Source organism: Ctenocephalides felis, unplaced genomic scaffold (genome assembly GCF_003426905.1).
Source record: "Ctenocephalides felis isolate EL2017-DRISC unplaced genomic scaffold, ASM342690v1 CF-g0.4_SCAFFOLD_01886, whole genome shotgun sequence".
Taxonomy (NCBI): Eukaryota; Metazoa; Arthropoda; class Insecta; order Siphonaptera; family Pulicidae; genus Ctenocephalides; species Ctenocephalides felis.
In genome coordinates, this window is record NW_020538040.1 from 179,978,320 (window position 1) to 180,004,585 (window position 26,266).

General features: G+C 31.0%; 1 protein-coding gene across 1 annotated transcript in view; it reads left to right on the forward strand.

The window, feature by feature from the left end:
• LOC113377593 (GATA-binding factor 2-like) overlaps positions 1–26,266 on the forward strand; it is a 315,883-nt gene that overhangs the window by 193,744 nt on the left and 95,873 nt on the right. The window contains exon 4 of the mRNA XM_026617961.1: positions 22,045–22,674. Coding sequence (XP_026473746.1) covers positions 22,045–22,674 — 630 coding nt within the window. The remainder of the gene's footprint in view (positions 1–22,044; positions 22,675–26,266) is intronic.

A 26,266-nucleotide genomic window follows, 5' to 3' on the forward strand; every position in this document is an offset into this window, starting at 1 on the left:
AGGTCACATTTCAAATTCTTCGATATTTTACCACATAATAACATTTTCATGCACAAAAGTGCAAACACTTTAGACCACTGTGACTCGAAATAATTCACTAATACCAAAAATTTGTACAGACTTTTTGTTTTTATTTTACATATATAGGCTTATAATTGTTGATTTTTTGTGTCCCTAATTTTTTTGAATGTAAAACAAAAATTTGGTCTCTTAACCAAGCATATTCAGTAGTAATTGAATACTTCGATAATACCTTCGATCTTATTTTAAATGATGAAATTATAAAATACATGACAAAACAATTATATAATATATTAAATATAACAATTATTTTAATTCTAGTTAATATTATTTATGTGGTAAAAATATTACAAAAACCACAAAATCAAATTTCAGTTAGTGATATTAAATACTTTTCGAATGTTTTCGCCCAGCAAAACTTTTCAGCTAGCAAAAGTATATAATCCATTAACAATTAACGTTGACATTAATAATAAATAATCATTAATTTCTAGCATTAATCAATTCTATTTCAAAAATAAATTTGTTAGTTACATTTAAATACTCATATAAATTTTATAATCTTGCGACGGCAAACTACATATATGAAATCTCTTAGTCGAGCGCGAATAAGGCAACGTTTAGCAACTAGACAAAGCCTTCGTGATAAAAGCACATATATTATATTGCATTTGTACATTGCAATAACTCAACATATGTAACAATTTGCTACAACATAATTTTAATTAGCAATCAATCTACGGTTTTTATGGACAATAATTATATAAAACATTGAAAAAATGAAGCATTAAAACGGAACACTTAAATTGACAGTACGGTTCGACGTGTATAAACTTGTTATGTAAAGTTGCTTAGGGAAAATGAATATTTCCTTTTATGGGAGGAAAATTATAATATATTTTGGTCAACGCAATAAATGGTCATTTTTTGATAATTTTAAATATTTTTTAATACAATACAACGTTCTTAAATTAATAAAATTGAATATAAATCAAAACTATTATGAATAATTTATTTTTTTATCACAGTACTGTTTTTTGCACTATTTATTAAATATTGAATTTAACAAACGTTTTGAGATTTGGACTTAGAACGTCCGTGTTATCCGATGCACCTATGACTAAGTGTTTAAATTAAAAAACTATTTTTTTATAAATAGTGCAAATAAAGAGTGAGTATGTATATATATATATATATATATATATATATAAATAATATTTTATTACAAGCTCTATAACAATTTGTCAACAAAATAGGCATTAGCCGATATAACTGTAATGGCAATTAGGAAAATGCTATACATTATTCTGACGTTTAAACATACCCACAAATAGTACTTATAAATCCAAGTATTTCGCATTAGTCGTACAAACTTTCGTTCTTGAGATAATAGTACTGCATTATATATTCTTGTAATAGTCTTATATTATAGAGTAAAACACAAATAATGTATATAATTTTCTAATAGAAATAAAGCAATTTAACGGCGTAATTTATAAACCTGATTTGGAATACGCGATGGTTTCATATTGCAAATACTAGTAAATTATTAGGTTAATGTAATTTGTCTCATTACTCTTAAAACTGTTGTAAACATTAATAAACCACAAACATTTGCCAAACATTTAGGCTAACTTTTATGAAACCTATATCAATAATCAGTTCTGGCTTATGGAAGTGGTTCCTAAAGATATTCAGCGTTTGTGTTTAAATTTGAAGACGTCCAGTCTATTATGAAAAAATACAACTTTTATTTATGTGAAAATTCAGTTAGCTAAATTTTAAACTGTGTAATTTTAGTGATACTCTAAATTAGCCACAATGAACTCTTCGATGTTTTTTTTTTTACCTTAATTATAAGTACAAGTGCTCCAAATTTCTCAGTCTTGTATGATCAAAGATTACGGATGCTAATGAGAATTTTCCAGCTTCCAACTCTTAAAACCCTGTTAATGTATACCTGAATATATAACATAAAAATATAGTTGACACAGCTTGTCATGTATAAGCGTTTGTTGTGAACTTAACTTTTCTTTCTCAGTAAGCGATTCCGCTTTGTAAATAACTTGATACATATGTGATACCTACTGCATACATTTTGAATCTGTTCGTATACAAATATATATGTATACAATGTATTTTTATTGTGCACAAGAACAACTGACAGTTTTTATTCCGTTGTTACTTACAACCGTATCCAGTTACCTTTTGTATTGAATACTTTCTTCATGTAATGCAATGGAGATAATACCCACACAGTCTTGTACTTTGCTTATGGTTATTATGGAGTTAGATGCTTACGTCTGTTCGATAGAACCAATATGCATTCGGGCTATGTTTTATGGACGTCGAAGATATTTGCTTGAATTATGTCTTGGGAAATCGATAAAAGACGATAACCACAATTACAGTTTTTTTTCAATAATTGCGTACATAACATTTTATACGGTTAACAATCCTATTGGGAACTACTATAATACTATAATACTATAATACTTTTAGCTCATTGCATATCAAACAAAACTCATTTTTGATCTCTCAATAATTTATAGCATAATAAAGAAATTTTGATATTTTTACTATTATGAGTATTCAATATTAGCTAAGGGGTAACACCACAGTAACAGCCTAAAAACCATGTTATATTCTAAAAATACCACAATCTATATCCAAATACAAAATAATTTTCCATTCCAAATTGATTTATCTAACCCATCTAAATTAAATTCAAATTAAATAATGTTTACAACATACTGATTTGGATGATAATCTTTGCTTTTCTAATTTGTAAATAAAAGATATGATCTTTATTCCAAGGAATTTGATAAAAGTATTAAATATATCTAAATATTATAATATCTGACATAAATTCCAAATTATCATAATATGCATCGCATTCGCGGTATTTGTTATTGGAGGAAACTTCTTTGCCAAATTTGCGCACGGTGGAGCGATCTTGTATTATTTTCTTCATGTTGAAACTTTTAGGAAAAACAAATTTAGATTAATTTGATTATATGTACTAAATAGAAAAATTGACTTGCATTAAAATTTTGAATATAAACATATTAATATTACAAATATTCATAAAAAAGTTGATATAAAAAATTGCGATTGATTGAAGTATAATATTCGAAGTCAATTTCTTTATTAGATAAAATTCAAATCCAAATCATTGACTTAATTAGAATTTTTTAATGCAAATTCTAAAACTTCAACATTACTATAATTTAATATATACATGCAACACTACTAATATTGATCTCTTTTTATAGTACTAGTTATAATGTTGTCGTGTAAGTTTAAGTGCCTTAAAATCATTGAACTTCTGAATTTCATGTGATAGCTGCTATGCTTTGGCATAATTTTCTCTTTGCGGAATAAATTTATCGCTGTTATAAATAAATTTGCACCGATAGTGCACATCGGCAAGGACGGGGCTAACACGAGTTAGTTCCTACATTCTACGAGTTACATAACGTATAATTTTACGCGTTTTCTGAACGGCGATGGCATGTAATGTAGAGAATGTTTTATATTATTAATAATATATATATATATATATATATAGCTTAAGGTTGCTTAAATTGTACCCCAGCTATATGTTGTCCCATTTTTATAAATTACAACCTACATTCTTTTTCCTATGATCCATTCATTTTTTCTGATTAATGTTTATTTATCTTACTATATTTCATAAGCGTTGGAGTATTATTAAATAAAACAATTTCTTGTAAAAAAGTAAAAGCACCTTTTCCAAACATGAAAAATATAGCAAATTCTTGGACTACTGCATATAAATCAGAATTTTCATGTGTAAAATATATTTATTAGATCGGTTTATTATTTAATTATTTATTTAGCTATATCTATGTTTTGGCTACTTAAGAACAACTCAAAAAAAATTTTTTATTAAATGTATAAATTTATTACTACCAAGAGAAAGACAAAGTAATGTGCGCAGGGTCGCGCTGGTCGTTGTTGCCGAGGTCAAATTCAAATTTTCTAACGCGTTTGCATATTTCATTTCACATAATTGTTGTTTATTATTTATCTACGGTTTTTGTTTATTTATTGTCGATGGGGATTTTCTTTTTTCCTTCGGATTTACCTTGTGTCGGTTACGCTACGATGCGAGTATAATTTAAGCGCAGTTGCGAAATATTAGCCGCTCGATGCACCGAAGAGGCAACTGCGTCCGGAGAGTTTCATTTTTGTTTCTGACCTCTATCTTGTAATTTATTCGGATCATTTAATAAAATAAAACTTGGGAATCTTAAGTCATAGATACCAAAATCAGATATTAAAAATTTAGGTGCGATCTAAAAACATTTGTAGTTTGCGCTACTGATCTACATGCCTTGTGAGATAAGATAATAATTGAGTAAACGTTATCAAAATTTATTTATCAGTTACGTATTTGAACAGTACTTTCTTCAAAAAATAAAATATATTAAAAAATAAATCAGACGTTATTTTGCATCATTTGCATCAAATTTTTAATTACGCATTTCCTATTGCATGTGATATTTTTAGGCGTTGCTAAAATAACGTTACAGCCAAAAATTTCTTCTAACAGTGTTTTAATAGTTAGCCCATTCTGCGGAATATAGAATAGTTTTATAGACTTCACTTACTTTTATTCAGGTTCATTTTATAAAGTAATCAAAATATAACAATTTTGTTATATGCAGTTAGAAAGCTAATAAAATTGTTTACAAATCTGTATATAACGTTTTAAAACTTCTTAAACAAAATCAAATAATAAAATTCTGTTAAATTTAATTAGCGATTAGTGTTTTTTATTGGTTACATTTTTATATTCAGCCTTATTCTGATAATATTTATTCACATTGTTATATATTTTAATATATCGTTAAAAGTGTATAAAATTATATAGAAATCTGTATATAAGGACTTCTAGTGAGAACTTTATTATTCGATTATATGTAATACTTTTTTATCTATGATATTATATCTTATATATTTTGATCTTATACTTTTGCTTGTATAAAATTCTATTTCACTTTCTTTAGAATTAATTTGAAAAAAAATAGCACTAATTCATTTGTTTTCATAATTTTCGATATTTTACCTATAATTTTCAAACAACTGGGACAATCCGGGGCAAAAGATCTAAATTCTTTACAAATATTACATTTAGAAAAACCCGGGACACAAGGTGGAAATCCGGGACGTATGGTCACAAAACGCCTTATAGCACAGCAAGCATTTGACATTTTGACAGTATTTGGTACCATTTTGTATGAGAACTTAGCTCCTACGTAACATCGGTCTATTTTACGGCTGAATCGGCACCTATATGTTTTATTTACAATGTTATCATTGTTCCAAATTTTTTATAAAAATGATATCGAACGGATTCCACATTTTGGTTAGTGTACTGTACATACTACTTTGTTCTGGTATTACAAAATTCCCTCCAACTACAAAACATAAGATTGCTTACAATGCACAACTTACGTCGATTTCTATTAAACTAAGATTATGAGTATGAGAATAATTTAAACCTTTCCTCGTTACATATAATATAATATAAATTTCAATATATAAATATATACTAAATATACATATTGACTCAAGAGAGCTCCATGCATATATAAATGCGAGCTTCGGCTCTCGCGGACTATCAATCATTGATTGCAAATAGAAGGCTTTTGACATTGGAAATCGAAATATCGACACGACATCGACCTGTCAAACTCACTTCATGATCCGCTGGCATGCGAATATATATTACTTATTATGTGTAATGTTTATGTGGATATATATATATATATATATATATATATATATATATATATCTGCTGGCCAGCGATTATGATAGTTAGTTGATGACCACGAAGTAAGGGAAACGGGAGTGGTTTATCGACTTTCATACTAATACTAATATTTCAACTAAAAGGGTAAATTGATGCAAAAGCCTCGTTAAAATTAAAAAAATTGTTGATATTGTAAATAATATTTGTGAAAAGATTTGAGTCATTTTTTAATATAAAAATTGTATCAACGCTTATCTGAATCCATTTTTCACTAATATCTCTGTTTATTGTTCATGTATAACACATTGCAGAATAAAATTAAAAAAAAAAAAGTTTCACTAATATAAAAAATGTTAGCACTTATGAGATTAGTTTTGTTTTACGAGTTTATCAAACTCACAATTTCAGTAGCACTTATCTGAATACATTTTTCTATAATTTTTCATTATAATTTATGTTAAATATTAAAATTCTGTTAGCACGTATAGGATTATTTTTGCTATATGAGTTTCTTAAACCAATTTTAACTACACTTATCTGAACCATTTTTTTATAATTATTTGTAGAGTAATTTATGTTAAATGCACTACTAATATAAATAATCTGAAATTCCTAGTACAGTATAAGATACTGTATATGAGTTTATTTGAAACCTAATATCAACTACACTTTTTGAATAAATTTTTTCATAACATTTTTTAGAGTAATTTGAGGAAAAAACATTTTGAGAGTAATTAAACGCAATTTTATATCAAAAATATGAAAATTCTTTTAGGACATAAATTTATTGTTGTTAAATGAGTTTATTACACTTGTCTGAATCAGTTTTTTTTTCATATTTTTGTGGGTATTTTATGTAAAACTTTTAATTTATTTAGAAAATGTATGAGATTATGTTTGTTATATATGCCTATTTCACCCTGATAGGGTTTAAAAACATGAAACCATTTAGCAATATAAGAGTTATCAAAATTTTAATCTGAATGGTCTTCGTTAAACACATTCATGTAGAGAATATTGAAGATAAATTCAGTAAATGCTTTAATTGAGTTCTATTATACAATTTTTGAATATGAGAATTAAGATTACATTAACAGCAATTTTCATGAACTTTCTCTGTTTTATTTATTCTAATTAAGGCTGTGTAATTTAATACACATCTTTACTGTATTTATATTTATATGCTTAAATTTCTTTGTCATATTTATGTCAATACTATTTTTATCGACCTAAATTTCTGACTACATAAAAAAGTTTATTACTTTTTATTACGTTTGTTGAAATATTTGAAAATTTTGTTAATATTTAAATTGTTGCTGTTTTAGAAACGAATCAGTGAGCTTAATTAGATGTTAGAACTTCATTATTTTATTAGCCTTCTCCCTATTTCCCCCGGTCCCCCCTGTACCTCTAGTTACATGAATGTATGCCCATCGTAATATGATTTCATAATGTCATAAATGATTATGTTTTTCTATTAAGCCTCAGTTCCTTTGTTCGCTGAAATGAAAGATATCGTTTTAATGATGCCTCAGAATATCTTCAACGCATATGAAACGCATTCTGATAAAAATGTTTGTCTAATAATAAATAGTGCATAGATTTTACCTTATCAAATATAAGATTAGATTCTCGATGAAATTATATGGGTCAAAAAAATTATCGTTTGAATTTATTTAAAAAAGCAGCTAGTAACACCGACATCATCGATATTGATCAAACTGTGATTAATTATCATATTTTAATTTTAATTACTATAATACTTCTAATGTGTGTCCATTAAGGAATGTTTCATTGATTTATGACGACATTGAGTTTTCTACTTGTATCTTAACACCAGTTTTATTGCCAATACATGTCTGTGGAAAACTATATAAAGAAATTTACGGCACATCGATTCGTGCAAGTACACAAAGTAGTCAATGCAAGAAATACGATGTGAAGTCTTCTGAAGTCATTTGAATAGCCAATTAATTGCATGATATAAATGAGTGTTTAATGGAATGTGATTATTTTCAAATGAATTTATTTATATTATTTTTATTTTGACAACTCTGGGGTAAAGGTACTTTAATTCTTTGCTTTTTTTCCGTAGGGTAAGTTACTGTAATCGTCGAAAAATCGTGAAAGACAATAGTGAAAAAATCTATTTTTTATATCAATGTCATTATTCAAACTATTATTTAAATTAAACCATTTTACTTCTGGCGTAAATTAAAGTGGTTTTGTTATAATCTCATCGCCAGTTTCGTTAATTTTAAATAGTTGCTTCGCATATGCTATTATTTAATCTGCACGTAATAATTTTATCCGAGACAAAGGCCCATTGAGCATTTTTATTTCCCCGAACGCGCAATGAATAATGCTCGTCGCACGAGGATTACTAATAAAATCGCTTACTTGTCGTTCAGATAAAGAGGAAAAAACCGTGGGATTTTTTTATATCACTTCAGATTTAATAATTAAGAAAAATTTATTTAGTATATTTATATATAGGATAGGGCGTGGAAAAAAAGGCGAATTTGATCTTAAGTAATTATACTGTCTAAGCCAAATAAACTACTTTTTTATCTACTACTATATTTACAACTGTCCAGTTAAGGATAACAATATGTATCAAACAAACAACTATCGCACTATGTTTAGTAAAATTCACAGTTATTTTCTAATTACATAAATCTGTTTTTTCTTTACAATTTTTTCTAAAAATTTTCATATGTCTTTTCTTACCCCATAGGGGTAAGAAAGGGCATGCTAAAATGGAACAGCTAAAAGAAAAACCGATTTCTTATTGTCTTATTTTTAATTTTATGAAATAATAGCTACAATTTTCAACCTATACAAACTATAAATTTTACGGGTACAATGTTCACTGTATATAACCTTGAATTGTTACTTCGTCAAAAAATCATCGGCAAATTTGGAATAAATATTTATTTAACTTTATTTTTCGTAAAACTGCTTTTTTTAACTTGATAAACCTTTTTATTTACTATTTTTTATTGTTCACACATTTGTTAAAGGTTCATTTATTCCTTATATATAATGAAAACATAATGGGTACTACTGCCCTAGGACAGGTTCCTGAGATGAGTTAAACTTCTAACTCGATTCAGGGAAGACCAGCGTGAAAGATTTTCCAATGCCATTTTACACTGCAGTGTCCAAAATGGGCTATTTTCAGTGGAAAATCTATTTTTAATCTATATTTTCAAGTGAAAATGTATATCCCTACTAACACGGTGTAGACACCAAAAACAAATATACTTGAAAAAAACGAACAGATTTTCGAAAATCTAGAAAATTTTGAAAAAATCTACTTTTTTTTTTTTTGATTTTATTTATATTTTGAAATTTTTTGAATATTTTGACCATTTTTTAAAGCAATCACGCTCTGTAGCCTCTGTTTTAGAGACGAAATATCGAAGTGTTTAGGCGCCGCCTCTCAGTCCATCAGATAAACCCATAGAAATGCAAACTAAATTTGTACTTATTATACGAGGCTTTTTTTGATTTTTTTATTGAATCTCCTGAACCGTTGGATCTGCCTTCCCAAAAAACGAGTTAGTTCTTCGATTTTTCAATACAAATAAAAAGTTTCTTTATTCAAACCGGACGCTCTGTTCTCTCAAAAACTGAGCCACCTTACCATTTTTGGACCTTTTTGTTCCATATTTTAGAAACATGCCTTTGCCAAAAAATAATTAGCACTTCTCCCTATTAATACGGATAGAATCGGTTAATTTGTGTTCCTGCAATCGTCGACAAAAATTTGTATCCGCATACACACACATACGTACATCAATTTTTTCTAAGGTATGCTAAAATGTTCAGAAACCTCTGAAACGTAAAGATATATGAAAAATGTCATTCTCGTTTTTTTGCGATTACTATAACTTATCCTACGGGAAGTTAACAATCAATTTTTTCTTTCCAAAGTTTATTATTTGTATCTAATATTCTCCGCTCTTCTGCTAATCAATTCCTATCACGATCCGCGTGCAAATTATGAATTGATTATGAACCGCTTAGGCGGTCGTCGTCCGCCTGCCACGAATTGTAAGCGAAAATTCTTTTTGATCGTGGCTGCCGTTCATTGTGAATCGCAAGCCGGTGGACGGTGGACGGTGGACGGTCGACGGCGGTTCCCATCCATGTTTGCGATGTGCGTACACCGTGAGCGACGCGCGGTGCCATTTGAAGGCAGAAGGAGAACGGTATTATGGTATTATGGTATTATGGTATTCTCCGCGTATATGCAAATCAAGCGAACGTCGACCATCGACCATAAAACAATATATCCAGCAAACGGCCAGCGCCGCTGTTTCCGTTTCGAGTCATACAAACCGTTGCCCGACACCCGCGAGACGGACCGACAGACGGGGAAACGGACAGACGAACTGACAACGGGCAGACTTAACACGAAATCGCATTTCATACTAAAAGGATACTGAAAACATCGAATAGTGAGCTCACAATTTTATCAAGTACTATTTTTCTAATACTAATTTTTCGATATTAATTCCACCTTTTCTCAGGTTCGAGACCCGCTTCGAAATGTCTGTAGCAACGGTTTTCACTCATTTCAACGGAAATATAGATAGCAATATGAAAGTGAAAATAGCCCTTGCTCGGCATTTCTGCACTAATAAAAAATCAGCCCTGTTAGATTAATTTGCTTTTACTTTACATTTACAGATTATGTTCTCACTATAGCTCATAAAATTACTTACTTTATTTTGGTTACATACAAATTTAATAAAAGAATAGATTAATTCTATTAACAAATCCATCAAATATGAATAGATTAACCATTGGGTTGCTTTTTAAAAATCTGAAATAAGGAGAAGTTTCAACGCAACAGCTCATTGGACGTAATGTCCTGATTGATGTTGAGATATGAAAAGAACAAAAATCACTTTAGAGAATCTTACAAGAGGAAATAAACATTATTATTTATTAGTCCGCTTTTACTCATTGTGACAAGATTTGAAGTTTTTTGGAAATTAATAAAAATTCAGTTTAATGACAGGTCGAAGCAATATTTTGACACTTGTTTATACAATAGAACGACCTAAAAAAACATTTATTTTAAGCATGAGATATAAAATATAAAAAACATTTATTTTAATTATGAGATTTAAAGTTGAAATGGTTCCGAAAAATTTATCTCAAGTGTAACATGTATCAACTAATGCTTACGAATGTTATTGTAAATGTATAAGCATTAAATATGTTAAACATTTGAACAAATATGCAATTCCAAAAGGTTTATTTTTATTATCAATTTTCTGCATTTAATTTTTTTATTATGCAACCCTAAATTTTTACCCTTTTACTACAATTTCCTATTTTATTATTGTTGGAGGTGGAAAACCATTGATAAAATTACATTGATTTTTTTATAAAATTTAAGCTTTTACATAAGCTCAAAATAATCTTATTAAATAAAAATTAATTAAAGTGTTCACTGACTGAAAGTAGGATAAAAATGATTTAATTTTTTTAATGATTTTTACGAAATAGGAGTTTATGTAGGAAGGTGAAAATTTGGGGTTTTTTGTATTTTTGATTACGTATTATAAGAAAGTAAAATGAAAGTAATTAGGCCAAACATTAAAATAAAATCTTTGGTTTTGCCAACTTTTACCACTTGATTATATTACAAGTTTACAAAAACAAGAGGGTAAAATTTTGGTATCTATTTTTTAATTACGTTTTATAAAAAAGTTATATAAACACAATTGGCTCAGAAAAAAATCTTAGGTGTGACCTATTTTTAAAACTAGATTAGTATACGTTTATAAAAATCGCTGATCATAATTTCCCAAATTTTTACGGCGATTGGAGTTTATTGGAATTTATAGAACACAGATAGACAGACAGTAGACAAACAGTATATTTTATTCAAATTATATGAATAAAATTTGGAAAAAAAATTTGATATATAAATAAACCGACATTTTGCATGCCTTAAATCTAATTGGAAAGAATATTTTTTATCATTTTTGGTTGTTTTTTATTCTATAGATTCTTCTATATATGCATTTTAATTTATGACATGTCATTTAATTATTATCTATTTGTCTTACATTTCCTCACACATGTAATACATGTTTTTTTCCGTGTAACACATTTAAGATTTAAAACAACCAATAAAATGCAAAACGCCCGCATGTGGTTTTGTTGTCGGCACACTTCTACTATATAAAACCCTTCTGTTGAACAGTAGATGCAAATTTATTGCGAATTCTAATTAAGGGCAATTAAAAATAATAAATCTCCATGCCACTATAATTTTTGAATGAAAAAATAATTATTTTTATAATTCTTTTTATATAATTATATACGTTGATTGTGTCTTGTGCATCTGTGGTCAAATTGAACTATGCCATGCGCTTTCTTACTAACACGTATTTTAATATGCCATATGGTCACTAGTAATGAATTCATTATAATAAATATATTTATCACCTTCGTAAGCAATCCCCTGTGCATTAAGAATTTACATAATAACGAACGATTCAATTAAACTAGCTCAACGAAGACTACACTTGGCGGCAAATAACATTTGTATTATATAAATATACTATACATGCTAATTACACGTCATTAAATCTCTATACAATAAACGAATATTACCATCATTATTAAAAATTGCAGCATACATCTGATACATTAGTGGTATTAGAAAAGACATGTAATTGTATAATTTATGCTTTACGAGGAATGCATAAATAATGAACGACGCCACATTACAATAGACAATGATTTTTTTTGAATAATAGTTAGGTTTGGATTTAGGTATATGATTTGACACCAGGAAATATGGCTAATTAATTGTTAAACCTGAACTTGATTTTGGAGCATTGTTAAAAATATAATTGCCTGAATTTTATTTTGCACTACTCAAAATAATACCACCTATTTTTTTTATTAGCAGATTTGTCGGAAAAAACCAAACCAAATCTTCTGACCATTAAAATTTGACATTAATATGAATTTATTTTTCAATCTTGCCCTGGTAGTGTTGTGCCCACTTTTCAAGTGGGTTTGGATGATCCTCGAGACGGTTTTTGTAATTGCCTGAATGTAAACGTATTTCATTGTTTATTGTTTTAATTTATTCATTTATTGTGTTCTTTCAAAATCTAAACTTGGACTAATTGTTAATTCGGTCAAATTGCGACCTATCCCAATCTTCATGCGATTTACACATACATTGGCACAATCATTTGACGGACAAGTGACTGTCTTTTATTTTTTTGTTTGAAATTAAGAATTCATTTCGTCACCAGCGTCGTATACTGTAGTCATAATTCACGATTATCTTTTATTAGATTGAGAGTTGGTATGAGGAATAATAAAATATTGGTTGAATTAGTAAATTTCCTTTTTTGTATGATTTGATTTTATGACTAATACGTTGAATTTAAGGGCGGTATTTCAGTATTATTATTTAACTTACTTTTCTGCCAGCTAATTGGTAAAATTGACAAAATTATGGCTGATTAAAAAAGTGGCACAACCGTACCCAGTCCCCCTGCTACCAAAAATTTGCTGATGTTTCATAATAGAATAGGCGCAGATATTTAAAAAAAATTGAATCTATACTTTATCTCTTATCAATATGGACAGTCGTGCCACTTTTTTGTATGATTTGATTTTATGACTAATACATCGTATTTATGAACAGTATTTCAGTATTTCCACGTGGACAAACTTGCAAATTAGCATTTAACTATAAATTTACAAAATTATAGTGTTCGGACGTCTTTTTGTTTTATTATATTGGCCATGAAGGTGACAAACTTCAGGGCATTAGGCTTTACACGGAATGGTTGCTACCCCTGGTAGAGGGGGTAGCGGAGTATTTTAATTGAACTAGTTGTTCAGTTCAAAAAGTGAAGTCCGCTTAACAACATGTAAATAACCAATAAAAATAAATATATCTTTTTTCATTATAACTTAGTAACAAATCAGTGATTGTAATTAGAACTGCAACAAATACATAATATACAAACAAATCAGTGTTTAATACAGTCCACAGCTACAAGGGTTAATTTATAACCCAACAACCTGAATTATCGAAGGAGAGTTTTAATAAATTCTATAACTACGTAACATAAAGTACATATAGTTACCCATAATTTGCCCCTACTACTAAAAATTTGCTTATGTTTCTTAATGGAATAGGTGCATATGTTAAAATAATTGAATCTGTACTTTATCCCTTATCATTACGAGACAATTTTCATTTCGCGCGTATGAATTCTCATCTCGCGCCTCTCCTATGATATCAAGTAAAACGTACGGCACGAGCGCAGACACAGACACAATGCCTCTGCTGGCAAGTTACATGAATTAAGATCGCAGACATCGTGGTTTTCTGGTTAAATGGTCAAAAGCCGCCGACAGTCGTCGTATTCCGAGAACATTAACGCCACTCGGTGCATACCAACGCGAAGTCCGCTTGCAGGGAGGGCCTCCCGTTCTGAGCCCCTCAATCTCCGCCGCCTGTCCTGTCCGGTATGATGACTGCCGAGAGCCACCCACGATACTTCTTAACATTGTCATTGCGAAAATTAACATTCAACTTCGACACCACCGACCGATGCTATACACATCCACACAATGCCAGATTCATCAAATTCGCATCACGTGATAGAACAAAAAAAAAACTGACCGATGTTGCGATTCATGAGTTACAATGTAAAATTATGTTTGAGTATTCGGAAATGACATGTACACATAATATATTTTGAAATTTTTAGAACGTGTTGTATATAAGATTGGACTATGCCAATTAAAAGAACATTTAATTAATTGCTGGCGAATGAGTGTCAAATTATACATATATACAGGGTGTCTCAGACCTTGACGTCAAGCCGAAACTGGATGACAGTATTGACCTTAAAACAATAATCTCATCTTGTTTGGGAATTATGTGCTTTTAAGTGCAACACAGAGCTTTCATAAAATTATGACCATTTTTTGGTTATTGTGCTTAACTTTTATTAATTTTTTTCATTTAAACTTTCGAACCGTCACCGTGAATAACATTTCTAGGACCACAGTAAAACAAATACCACAATTGCCAAGTTTTTTAAAATAAAAATTTAAAATTTTTAAAATCGGTAGACTTTGAGAGGCTCTTCTTTAAAAATGTATACTAAAGTAAAACGTGTTGGCAAGTTCCATCAAAAGTTGGCGCATTTAATCAGAATTAAATCAAAACCTAAAAATGACTCTATACTTTTAGGTTTTTACTGTACATTTTACTCGCAACTAGTTCGATAATGTGATTGATCTTGACTTTTGAATTTTATTTATTATTCTAAGTGCATTTTTATTATTTGTTATACCCAACAATACTTTTTAATAAATATTTTCTAAATAATGGATTGAATTATGAATTCATAGATTTATTTGCTAACTCCTGTTAATTTACCAAGACACTTAAAAATAATTCAGTGTTTTAATGCTAGGTACTTAATTGTTTTTTATATAATATTATTTAGGTCTTTTGTTCTTCGTATTTTGTTTGCTCTAATGATGTTTCTACATTTGGGATCAGTTATAATGTAAATAAATAAATCAGATGATGCAACATTCAAATCCTAAGAACACGCATTTTTGAAACATAATCTTTTTCTCGAATGTCCCCGAGTCGTAATTTTTGCAGAGAAGAATGTCGGCAGTGGTCTCGGCGAAATAAATAATGAAATGCTTTTTTATTCGGTCAGTATAGTGTAGGACAATATAGCCGTGTTGACACAGACACAAACGCGGCTCAGTACGAACGGTCACCGAGTTTGCTACTCACTTACATCGCGAGATTTATTGGGAAGAAAGTTCAGATTTTTTGCACGACGTATTTTGCATATATTTATATTTATATTTATATTCGGACAAATTGAAAAACGATATGACAAGAATGAAGCGTTGAAATCGGAGAGATACGCGGATGAAGACATGCGATGATTTTGATCTTATTTATAACTACCAACATGCCAATTGTAACCGTATCCGGTTAAGAATATATTTACACAGAATTATTTGTTTATATTAAACCTTTAATATTTACAACTTGCAATTAAAGTAAAGATTCTACTAGAAAACTCAAAATCACGATAAGAAATTAGAATTCTAAATGATTTAACTCACAAGGTTTACTCTTCTAGGATTTTGATGAAACTTTACATGGTGATAAAGTTAGTCAAATCAAAAAGATAAAGATAGTCAAATAGAATAGTTCAAAATATTATGTGTTTATAAGAAGTGGTTTAATTATAACAATTAACTAAAGTTTTGAAAAGTATCAGCTTAGGCGCTTGTTACTACTTTTTGCGCTTGGATTCATAGATAAGAGAGTTAAAAATGATCGGGTTCAACTGTGAACGTGTAATTTTTTTATATTTATTTTTATGTTTGAATAGTTAAAATTTGCAAAAATATTTATGGTTATTGAATATATTTTGCGAACAAAAATTTATATATTTGAAACAAATCTATAAGTACTTATTATAGGACAGTGGCGACCTTTGTGCTTAACTTCACTGAACATGTTCGGTTGTTTTTTTGCTTTCATAAAAAAATTTACTTTAATTTATGTAGCATTAATGTAGAGTACATGCGTCGGCGTATAATAATAATTTATTACCAAATTGATCAATCTGTTCAAAGCAATTTATTAGATTTCTTATCTGCGGGAATTGATGATAAATTAGCTTTACCATATATTTTACCTCGCTCGAAGAAAGTAATCTGTTGAAACGTTTTTGTCCAAAAATATATTTTATCGCATATTAATGTGATAATGATGCCGATAAACCTCCGAATTGACAATTGATCGATATGTTTTCTTCGAATCGAGAGCACTTTAGGGTTTTTTCATATAATAACGCTGCATATATTATGAGAACGAAGTGCGATTCCTCCTTTGACGCACATGCGCGTATCGTATACGGAGAGATCGTTATCCGAAACGAATTTTCGAAGATACGAACTGATTAATTCGTGGAAATTCCCAAAATAAGACCTTACTGGTGATCACTATGGTAGTTACTGTTACACTATAATAACACTAAATACACACTGATGTGTAGAAATATTCATGATTAACTCAAGATATAAATCACTTCATGCTCCATATAATATTATTACTAAAAACAGAACAATAAAACCGTACGTATATGTGCAATAAAATGATTCAATGCCGAAAAAGGTTTTGATTTGTACATTAATTCTGTTGTTGTGCACCATATCTTAATGTGAAATCGGCGAACCAATTGTAATGATATGGTAAAAAAATCATATCTTACAATTTTAAATTGTCGAACCAACTTTCATATCATTAATATATGTCGGAATGTTTGTAGTTAAATATTAATATCATCGATAATTCAATTAGCTGTAATTATAAGAAATGTCAACGATTTATAAACAACTCACGCAGTAATAAGTTATATTTGAACAAATCCCGGAACACCTTATTCATTAACGAGGTGAAAAGGCAAACAATATTTTGACTATATATTTATTTACAAGTTATTAATCAATGTTTTGAGAATTTATAAAAAAAAATATAAATTAAAAATAGAAGTTTAAATGTTTGAAAGTGATGAAGTGGGAGATCCTAAAAAATTGGCATCTGATCACACCTATGATTGAAAGCTCTCCAAACAATTCAAAAATAAAATATTTATACACTATTAATCTAGGATAATGTCGTAGGTGTATGAACTACGGACATGTGAAAAATAATGTTTTATAACAAAATAGCGACTGTCTCAAAATAATATATTTTTAACAACTTTTTTGAAATTCTCGAACTTTCTAAAGGTAGTTACATTCGTACTTTGAGGATTAGCGTAGTTTGTAACGAAAAAAAGTGTATAGGAATACTGTGTAAAAATTTGAAGTAAATCGGTTCAGTAGAAGTTGAGAAATTGTGGGTATCGTATCGAAAAAGGCAAAGGAGGACTCTCATGATCAAATAGCAACATCTCCGAAAATAATTCTAATTTTGAAAAATCCTCCTAGATACATTTTTGAATAGCTAAACTTCGAAAATATTCACAAAAAGCGCAATCACTTGTTTTTTAATTCTTGACCAGAATATTCCAGAAAATTACATTATTTTTAAGGATATTTGTTTCCCGTGCCTAATCTACATAACACCTATCTTATTATTAACACCTATCGCGATTTACATCTCAATTACGTAACGAATGAAATTTATATCATCGATTACGGCATAAATCAAGCGGTTGCCGATTAATAGTATAATTTACGAATACGAAACGCAGATCTATCGATACTATCTTTGTATAAAACGCTATAAAATGATTGTATACAAACAAAAAATAACATAGCGACTACGTAATAAATCCATATCTCTCAGAAAGCACGCGTTGTTATAATTTATGACTTAGTTTGTGAATGATTCATTTTGAAGATTCGAAGATCTTATGGATCTTGCCTGCCAGACTGACTGGCTACTGACCATCTCCAGTACTATATATGGGTATTGCGATAATACTGCAACAATAAAAAGAAAGCTTATAAAAATTTTACTCATAACAATGATTGATCAGCTTATACGAGTTAATTGCATTCTATATTATAAATATGCGAAATTTTGAATAAAAAAGCATTTTACCTCAATAAATTTAATATGGAAACTGCTAAAATTTGATTTACTATTTTGTATATTTTATATTATTATATTATCAAAAGATTTTGAGTAACATTATTCACCAGTGTCTGCTTTTATTCGACATCTTACACGATTAGCATACTCGTTACTTCCAGTCACTTGTACGTTGGAAGATTCACTTTGTTGTTACGTATGTGTATGTACGTATATGTTGCATATGTACTACGTGGCAAAATAGGTTAATTAATAAATATTCTACAATATTAATCTAATCTTTATAAAAAATAGATATTATTTCCACATTATTTTACTTGCGTGAATCAATACAAATTCAACTTTAGGCATAAAATTTAGACTTGACTGGTCATTGATTGGACTTTATTGAGAAGAGTTTGATGACGAATATTGTATTTAAAGTTTGTGTATTTACTTTCAGCATATATTCGATAATTTTACTTAAAGGATATATTAATTTGTAAATAATTTTACATTCGCCTCCGAAGAATTTCAACGTAGGACTGATGAATCGAACTAACGATGAAATGCTTCTTGATCGCATTAGCATATTTCAGTAATTCATGTAATTAAAAATACAAAAACTACATTTCATCTAGTAGGTGTTTTTGTATCTGCAACCTATATAGTAGATGTTGCATTTGCTGGTAATTGACTACGATTTTAATTAATCCACATCAATTTTAATTGATCATGATCAGGTTGACCATTGCTGAGGCTGAATTTAACATAACTCAATATTTTTATTTTTGTTAAATATTGTTCCTAACCAACATGCTTGTTTAGTTTTATTTAAATTATTCCAAACTTAGTATATCAAAGTATTTTAAAATCTAATAATATACACCTTGACATCCTAAAATATAATTTAATATGCAAAATCTATAATAACTATATATTACCAACTGTAGAACATGTGTATATATTTATATATATTATAAATATACATATAGCATTAATAAAAACATAGTATGCATGCATTATCGAAAAGCAGATGCATTCTGTGAGGTAAGGCAATAAAAAGTGAATGCCCCAAAACGTAAAAAGGCCCCTCGCTGGGTCTTCAAGAAGCTATGCTACCGATGGCAAGGGAGAACAGGTTCATCGTAAAGAAAATTTTTATATTATTTTGAATATACCAAAATTCAATAATATTTCCAACCGCTTTTGAAAAATGTTTTACAATGAGCAAGTTTTTGTATTTAAGTTGTTAATTGAAACGCAATGTTTTTTTGAAAATATGTTGGTTGTTTCAATAATTTTAAAATCAATTTCATTAATAACAGTCGACTGAGTGTTCGAGAAAGTTATTGAGCTTCGCCCGTATTGTTATTGATTTATGTACTAGATTGTGAAACAGCTCTAGCATAGGTCTCTTTAAGATTGATGTAACATTCAAATTAGACTCTGATGTGGCGCTTTTTTGTTGTGTTGTATTCCTTCCGAACTGGAACACCGACTTACAATTACTTCACAATCTGAATTACGAGCGTGTGGCTCCGAGATATTATTACACGCAGTTGCAATACTGGAATGTATCACATAAATCTCAAAGTTGTGTCCTCGAGCAATATTTAACATCGAATTGTTACTTATGTGTTCATACATAAATATAATCGCATGCTGTTTAACTTTCACCTTTATTATGAGCCAAATCAATATTCATTAGAGCTTCTATTACGCGCTGTGGGGGTAAATAGCAATTTTCAATCATTCGCATATCTGTTACGGTTATTTAGATATATTCAATTGAAAACATGTGTTTTTATCACTTTATACGTTTCCTTACTTTTGATAATATGGCTGATCATTCCGTTAATTTTATAAGACATTCACTACAATAAAAACCTGTGCGCACCCTTAATTATTATTAAGTTTTCGTAACAAAAGAACTAAGATGAGGCATGTAAAGAGGTGTGTCGGAACTACCGGTGCACGGGAGCTTATTTCTCAGCTGGCCTAAACATCATATTATTAACTGATGATCAAATTATATACTCAGCAGTCGTTGTGAGAATTCTAGAAACTAACCAATTCATACACATGTCCGAAATTTTCTTAAGTGTTTGTAATCGTATACTTTAGCCTGCATCGAAGCATTAAGCTGTAAATATTGCGCTGACTGTATGCAGTCATAAGCGGAGCACTCTCTTTTATTAGAGGTTATTTTTACAAGTGCGATTTTTTACATGGTCACTAAATAATGACTCATTACCAAAATAATAGAGTGTAATTTTTTCTAAATCTAATAAAGAATCAGAACGTAACGGATCCTATGGTAAGTCGTTTCCGCTATAACATCCCGTAAAAAGTTACTGACCTGTGTCGCATAAGTACTTACTTGAGTATTTTGTGGGTTATAAGCAGTGTCTTCTAAAAATCTTAATGAAATGAATGAATTTGTAAAACGTTCTACACTTGCAACAAATAAACAATAAATTGAAATTGATGAAGCTAAGTTTCTTACAAACATTTCTTTAGGTGTCCAGGTACTTTGCAACAAGAAGTTCATTTCTTCTTGCAACTTTTAATCCGCGTATATAGATTTCGGTTATGTTAGGTGGTAATTTGGAATCGTTCGGGGCGCGAATCCGACAACAAGTGATCATGCCCAGCTGTTTGGCATGGGGCAAGGTTACGACGTCGTGATGGCAAGGTGCGCGTGTTCGAGCAGGTGTATTGCTCTCATCCGCATGCGAGCGATGAGTGATGACCTGCTCGCTAAACGCGATCGACTCTTCAATTTCTTCAATCAGCCGGTCTTGAATATGTGCATTTTTTAGAAATTCCGTTGAGAGCGTCTCAGACAAACGTTAAAACTTGCGAATCACTCATTCGCTCAGTCGACTCAGTAAACAACGGATGAATTAATAGTAATATATAACTGATTTATATATTTTAAATTTATATTTAGACTATATATTTTTTTAATGTATTTTAATTTGGATGTCACTTACAATGATAGGTTCCTATAAATGTATTGTCACGAAATCTTCGAATATATCATCTTTGTTTGTCCCCCAATGCGGCCCGAACGAGGCGCCTTCGGGCCCATAGCGCACCGTAGCCGAAACCCGCGTGCATATAATCTTTCGCAATAACAATTTGTTTAATGCATGACTATTACGCAATGAAATTACCAAGTTGGCGAGGCGCGGGAGAGATATATTGTGGTAATACGGCTCTCTTATAATACGTGGCCACCCCGCGGCTTTGTGCTTATGCCTTAAATGCGAACGCTGTTAGGGTTAGAGCGCATCTCAAAAATTATAACAAATGCATTTATTGGAAAATTAACTTGCACAACTTGTTTAGCTTACAATCTTATAATATTTTCTGTCATAAACGTTAACATCGGCGTCAAAAAGTAAATTCTATGTAATCATTTTGCGTACATTCAGTTTAGGCAGCTATAGACGAAATTACTTGTTTTATTCTTACTATAGTACATTTTTAGAATATTGTTAACTAGATACAGCGCAGTGTTTTGCTTTTATTGTGTTATGTATATGTTTATATTTTATGTATTATTTATTAATCAGTTTTAATTCGTTTTCCTAACAGGTGCGCGGATGAGTTCCGGTCAAGTGTGTCGCCCGCAATTTCACCCGCCGTTACACCCGTGGCTGTCCGAATCCGCGAAAGCGCTGCCGGGCAGCGGTTGGGGTGCCCCCTTTGAACCCGAGAAACCGACGCAAGCGCCTCTTTTCTCGTTCCCTCCGACGCCGCCCAAGGATTCGACGCCGGATTCCGTTGCCGCAAACGCGGCGCTCAACAATGCAGCCGCGGGGGACTACCAAGCGGTCGTGAATGCCTTCATGCAGCAGAACGAGCAGGCCTGCGTTGGTCTAGATGTGAAACCGTCCGCGATGAACGGAGGAGGTGGCGGCAGCAGCAACGGAGGCGGACAGAAGCAGAGGGAAGGTCTGTCAACAAGCATAGCATCAACCACGGACTCAACGTCTGTCTATCATCATGACCGGAGCATGGAACAGTCAACGCACGCAGGCACAGGCACGGGGTACCATCATCCCAGTGCCGTCAATGCCAGTAGTAGTAGCGCGTATCCTGGTTTCCCAGGAGATTCCTATCCCGGTCCGTTAGGGCTCTATCCTCACTCGACGACGGTGCGTGCGCCTCAGTCCAGCTCCCCTGTATCCATCAAGCCCAGAAATAAGGCGAGAACTAGCGCCGGTAAGGACGTTGTTTATGATTTTATTTATTATTTTGAATTGTATTTTAGTTTTGACTTTATTTTGGTATTTGCGTTTATTTTTTATATTTTGTTTGCTTTTACTTTATGGGACGATTTTGCGTTTTGTATTAATTCACTTATTTTAATATTATGTTAGTTTCATTTTTTCGGAATGACCGCTGGTTTTCCAAGCAACAACTAAAAAACAGTTATTTTTAAAATTAATAAAATAAGTCGTTGAGCTCAGACAATTTTTCCTATCTGTTTTTATTGTTTTACACCTCTAAGTTTTAAATTTCCGAATTATTATTTTTATTTTTAACCCTTTAAAAATATTTTCTAAGCGGTCAATTTCGAATTATTTTACCCTTAACCTTTCTTTTATTTTTCTTTTTTGTAAACTTATGATTTGAAGTTTCGAACAATGTGTCGTCGTGCTTTCTGACGAAGTTGATGACACTTCGTGCCGTGTTTCCATGTTGTCTCGTAAATACGCACACACCGACCTACACCCGAGCACATTATGGCACCACCACACAATCGCAATCACCATGCCCTTCTTTAATGTCGCCGGCACTCGTTTGGCACTGATCATCTCCTCTGCATACCTTCTAATCCACCAGTTGGCTGTCTGTACTACGAGTACCAGTAACGACATGCCAACACATACTCGTTTGCGCTACGCACGGTTGGCAATGCGTACTAAGGATGGCCAATCACTACATAATAAAGAGACACACGTTGCAAAAAAGGTCATTTTGATTACAAGGTTACTCTCACTCAAAAATTTTCTCTACAAGATTTGTGATTTTTGTTTACAATTAGCATGAAAATTTACGATCATGTTTTCTAAAAATTTCATACTTAAAATAGTTTTTTGTAATCCACACTATTTTAAAAAGATTATTACATAGATTTTCTATCATCTTTCTATATCAATCACTCTCTTTTAATCAACTGACCGTTAAAGTGCAGGTAATCGCGTCCATCCCTAGCTTGCTTCGAAAAGTGTTCAACAGTACCAGAATGTCTTGTGTTGCCGGTTACCCTGAGGAAGCGCGACTCCGAGGATGCATTATGCATGAGGAGGGCATTCTCATTGTCTCTTATTCTGCCGCAGAAACTAGTCACGCCTCGCTGATCACAACCTTCAGTCCACATACGACTCCCACTAACGACGGCGTCGATTCTTATTACTTAAAAAGATAACCTTTGCTAAAAATTATTTTTAAAATTTTATATTTAAAATTTACCGTTAGTAAAGATTTTTTTAAAATGCACTTAATAGTTGGGTTTAATAATATTTTATGTAGACCAGCAAATATTGTTGTAACGTTTATGGACTTTTCACACGTTGAAGCTTTTCAAGTCACAAGTTTTATCTGAAATTTTCATATCTAGAGCGCTGTGTGTGACGGTCGAAGAGTTCTAGTTGTCATTAAAATCTATGACAACGACAATCGTAGTATGGCGCGTAAGTCCCATCGTGATCCGTCATCGTCAACAAAGAAATTGCGTTCTTCTCGCGGTTGCATAATATCCCGACGGTTTGTGCATTGTATGCATCTGTGTGCACATAATATATATGTGCAAAGGACCGCCCAACAATTACACGTTAAGGTTGCCGTCACGTAATATTTCATAATTTAATAAAACAACGCTCGTCGCGCAGATTTTCATTAGTTATCAGGATATGAGGTTCACTACTCGATTTGCACCAGTTCTTTTGTTTCGTTTTCCGTTTGGGATTATTTTACAGACCACATGTTCGTAGTTCATAAAAATGTTACATTACACAGTACACATAAATTATTCTCTAATTGTATCCAAACCATGAGAAATAATTCACAAATTTACATATGAATATCCGTGATAGACAAAAAACAAAAGGAAAGTTTCTCTAGCGGGTCGACCGCATCGCAAATACCGAACGGAATAAGGTATGACGCCCAATATTTTTCAAGATAAATATATGTGGTCTCAGGTCTTCGCATTTAGTGAAATACAAAACACAAGCTGTAATTTATTTGGTTTTCATCGGTCGGTAATAATTCAGACACATTTTTATGTCTTCAAAGTTGTCATCCCGATCCGCTAACAAAAACAAAAAATATCAACGAAAGATCCGTACACATTTTTGTCGTCCTTGCGTGCAAGACGCAAATGGGCACGGTGGTACGTTTTCGGTATTTCAAAGAAACTGTCAAAAAATGTTTAACTGATATAAAAATCAACATAAATTTTAAAAAATCTGCAAAGATAATACAGCACCCTGAAGTACCGCAAAATCTGTATTTTATATATATATATATATATATATATATATATATATATACAATATACAAGTATTTACTTCTATGTATAATATGCGTTTGTTTTTGTGTACAAAATATGTAAACATATAGGTGCATCGATATGCAGGTAAACAAGAGTTCTTGTAGAAAAAATTGGAGACGTCTAACAGTTCAACTTTCTGTCCGGACATAAATTATTCGAAATCGTCCTTCTTCTCGGAGTGAGTCCCACAGATATAAAATATCGGTGACATAGTGTCGAGACTAGAGGATCGTTTTTTATCTTTCGTCAGGTTTTGCCAATAAATTTCCGCGTTTTGAAGGGGATGTTGTAGATGTAGACAATGGGCGAAATGTTCATTTTCGTATGTCAACCTCCCAATATAAACGGTCACCCGTCGTGTGTACTTACTTTTGACGAATGCCTCGTAATGTTGGAAGCTTTTGGTATCATAATTTTGGTATACCTCACTCTTGAGCAAAAGACTTTTTGTTGTTTTTGGTTTCTTTCCTGTGAGGATTCACAGCGGGGTTCGCTATAAACCGGCGCTACCTGAGCTCGGAACGAAAGTCGATTCTCTTAAGCGCCAGTAAAGGGTAAAGAGACAATTAACGCACAGTATGTGACATTGGACAATGTACCTTTTATTGAGAAACTGATTGTTTCATTCTTTTCATAGTGGTTTTGAATTTACACAGCACACACTGTATGGCACATCTCTCATCTGAGATTAATTCAATTAATTAATTAATTTGTATAATATATACAGGTACAATTTTGGTTAGGCATTTTGAATGTATCTGTAGTTTTCATCAACTGTAGGCGTACGTATTGCGCGTAGTCTATTTTTCAAAACTTTAATTAATTTTTATAATTAACCCACTTCTCGTAAGTCAATAATATTTTAAAGTGTTCAGTTTGACTATCAACTCTATCACGATGCGAAGTTTCATCAAAATCCCAGAAGAGTAAACCTAAGATTCTCCTTGTGATTTTTTATTGCATGTAAATAATTCTGGCCTATTTCTATTACCAATTTGCTTCTCGGATAATTCTTACATCGACGAGTTATTGTATCCAACGACACTATCAACAATCTATATCACTTATACTTCAGTTATCGTGTAGAAAGATCTCAATGGATAGTTATCTCATTAACCTGAGCGTAAATCTGCGAATTTGTTACCACCGATAGTAAGTTAGTTTAAACGCCGCACATACTAATAATTATACAGGCTCCTACGTATTATGATTATTCATCGAGAATAATTCATAAGCGTTTGTTGATTTTGTAAA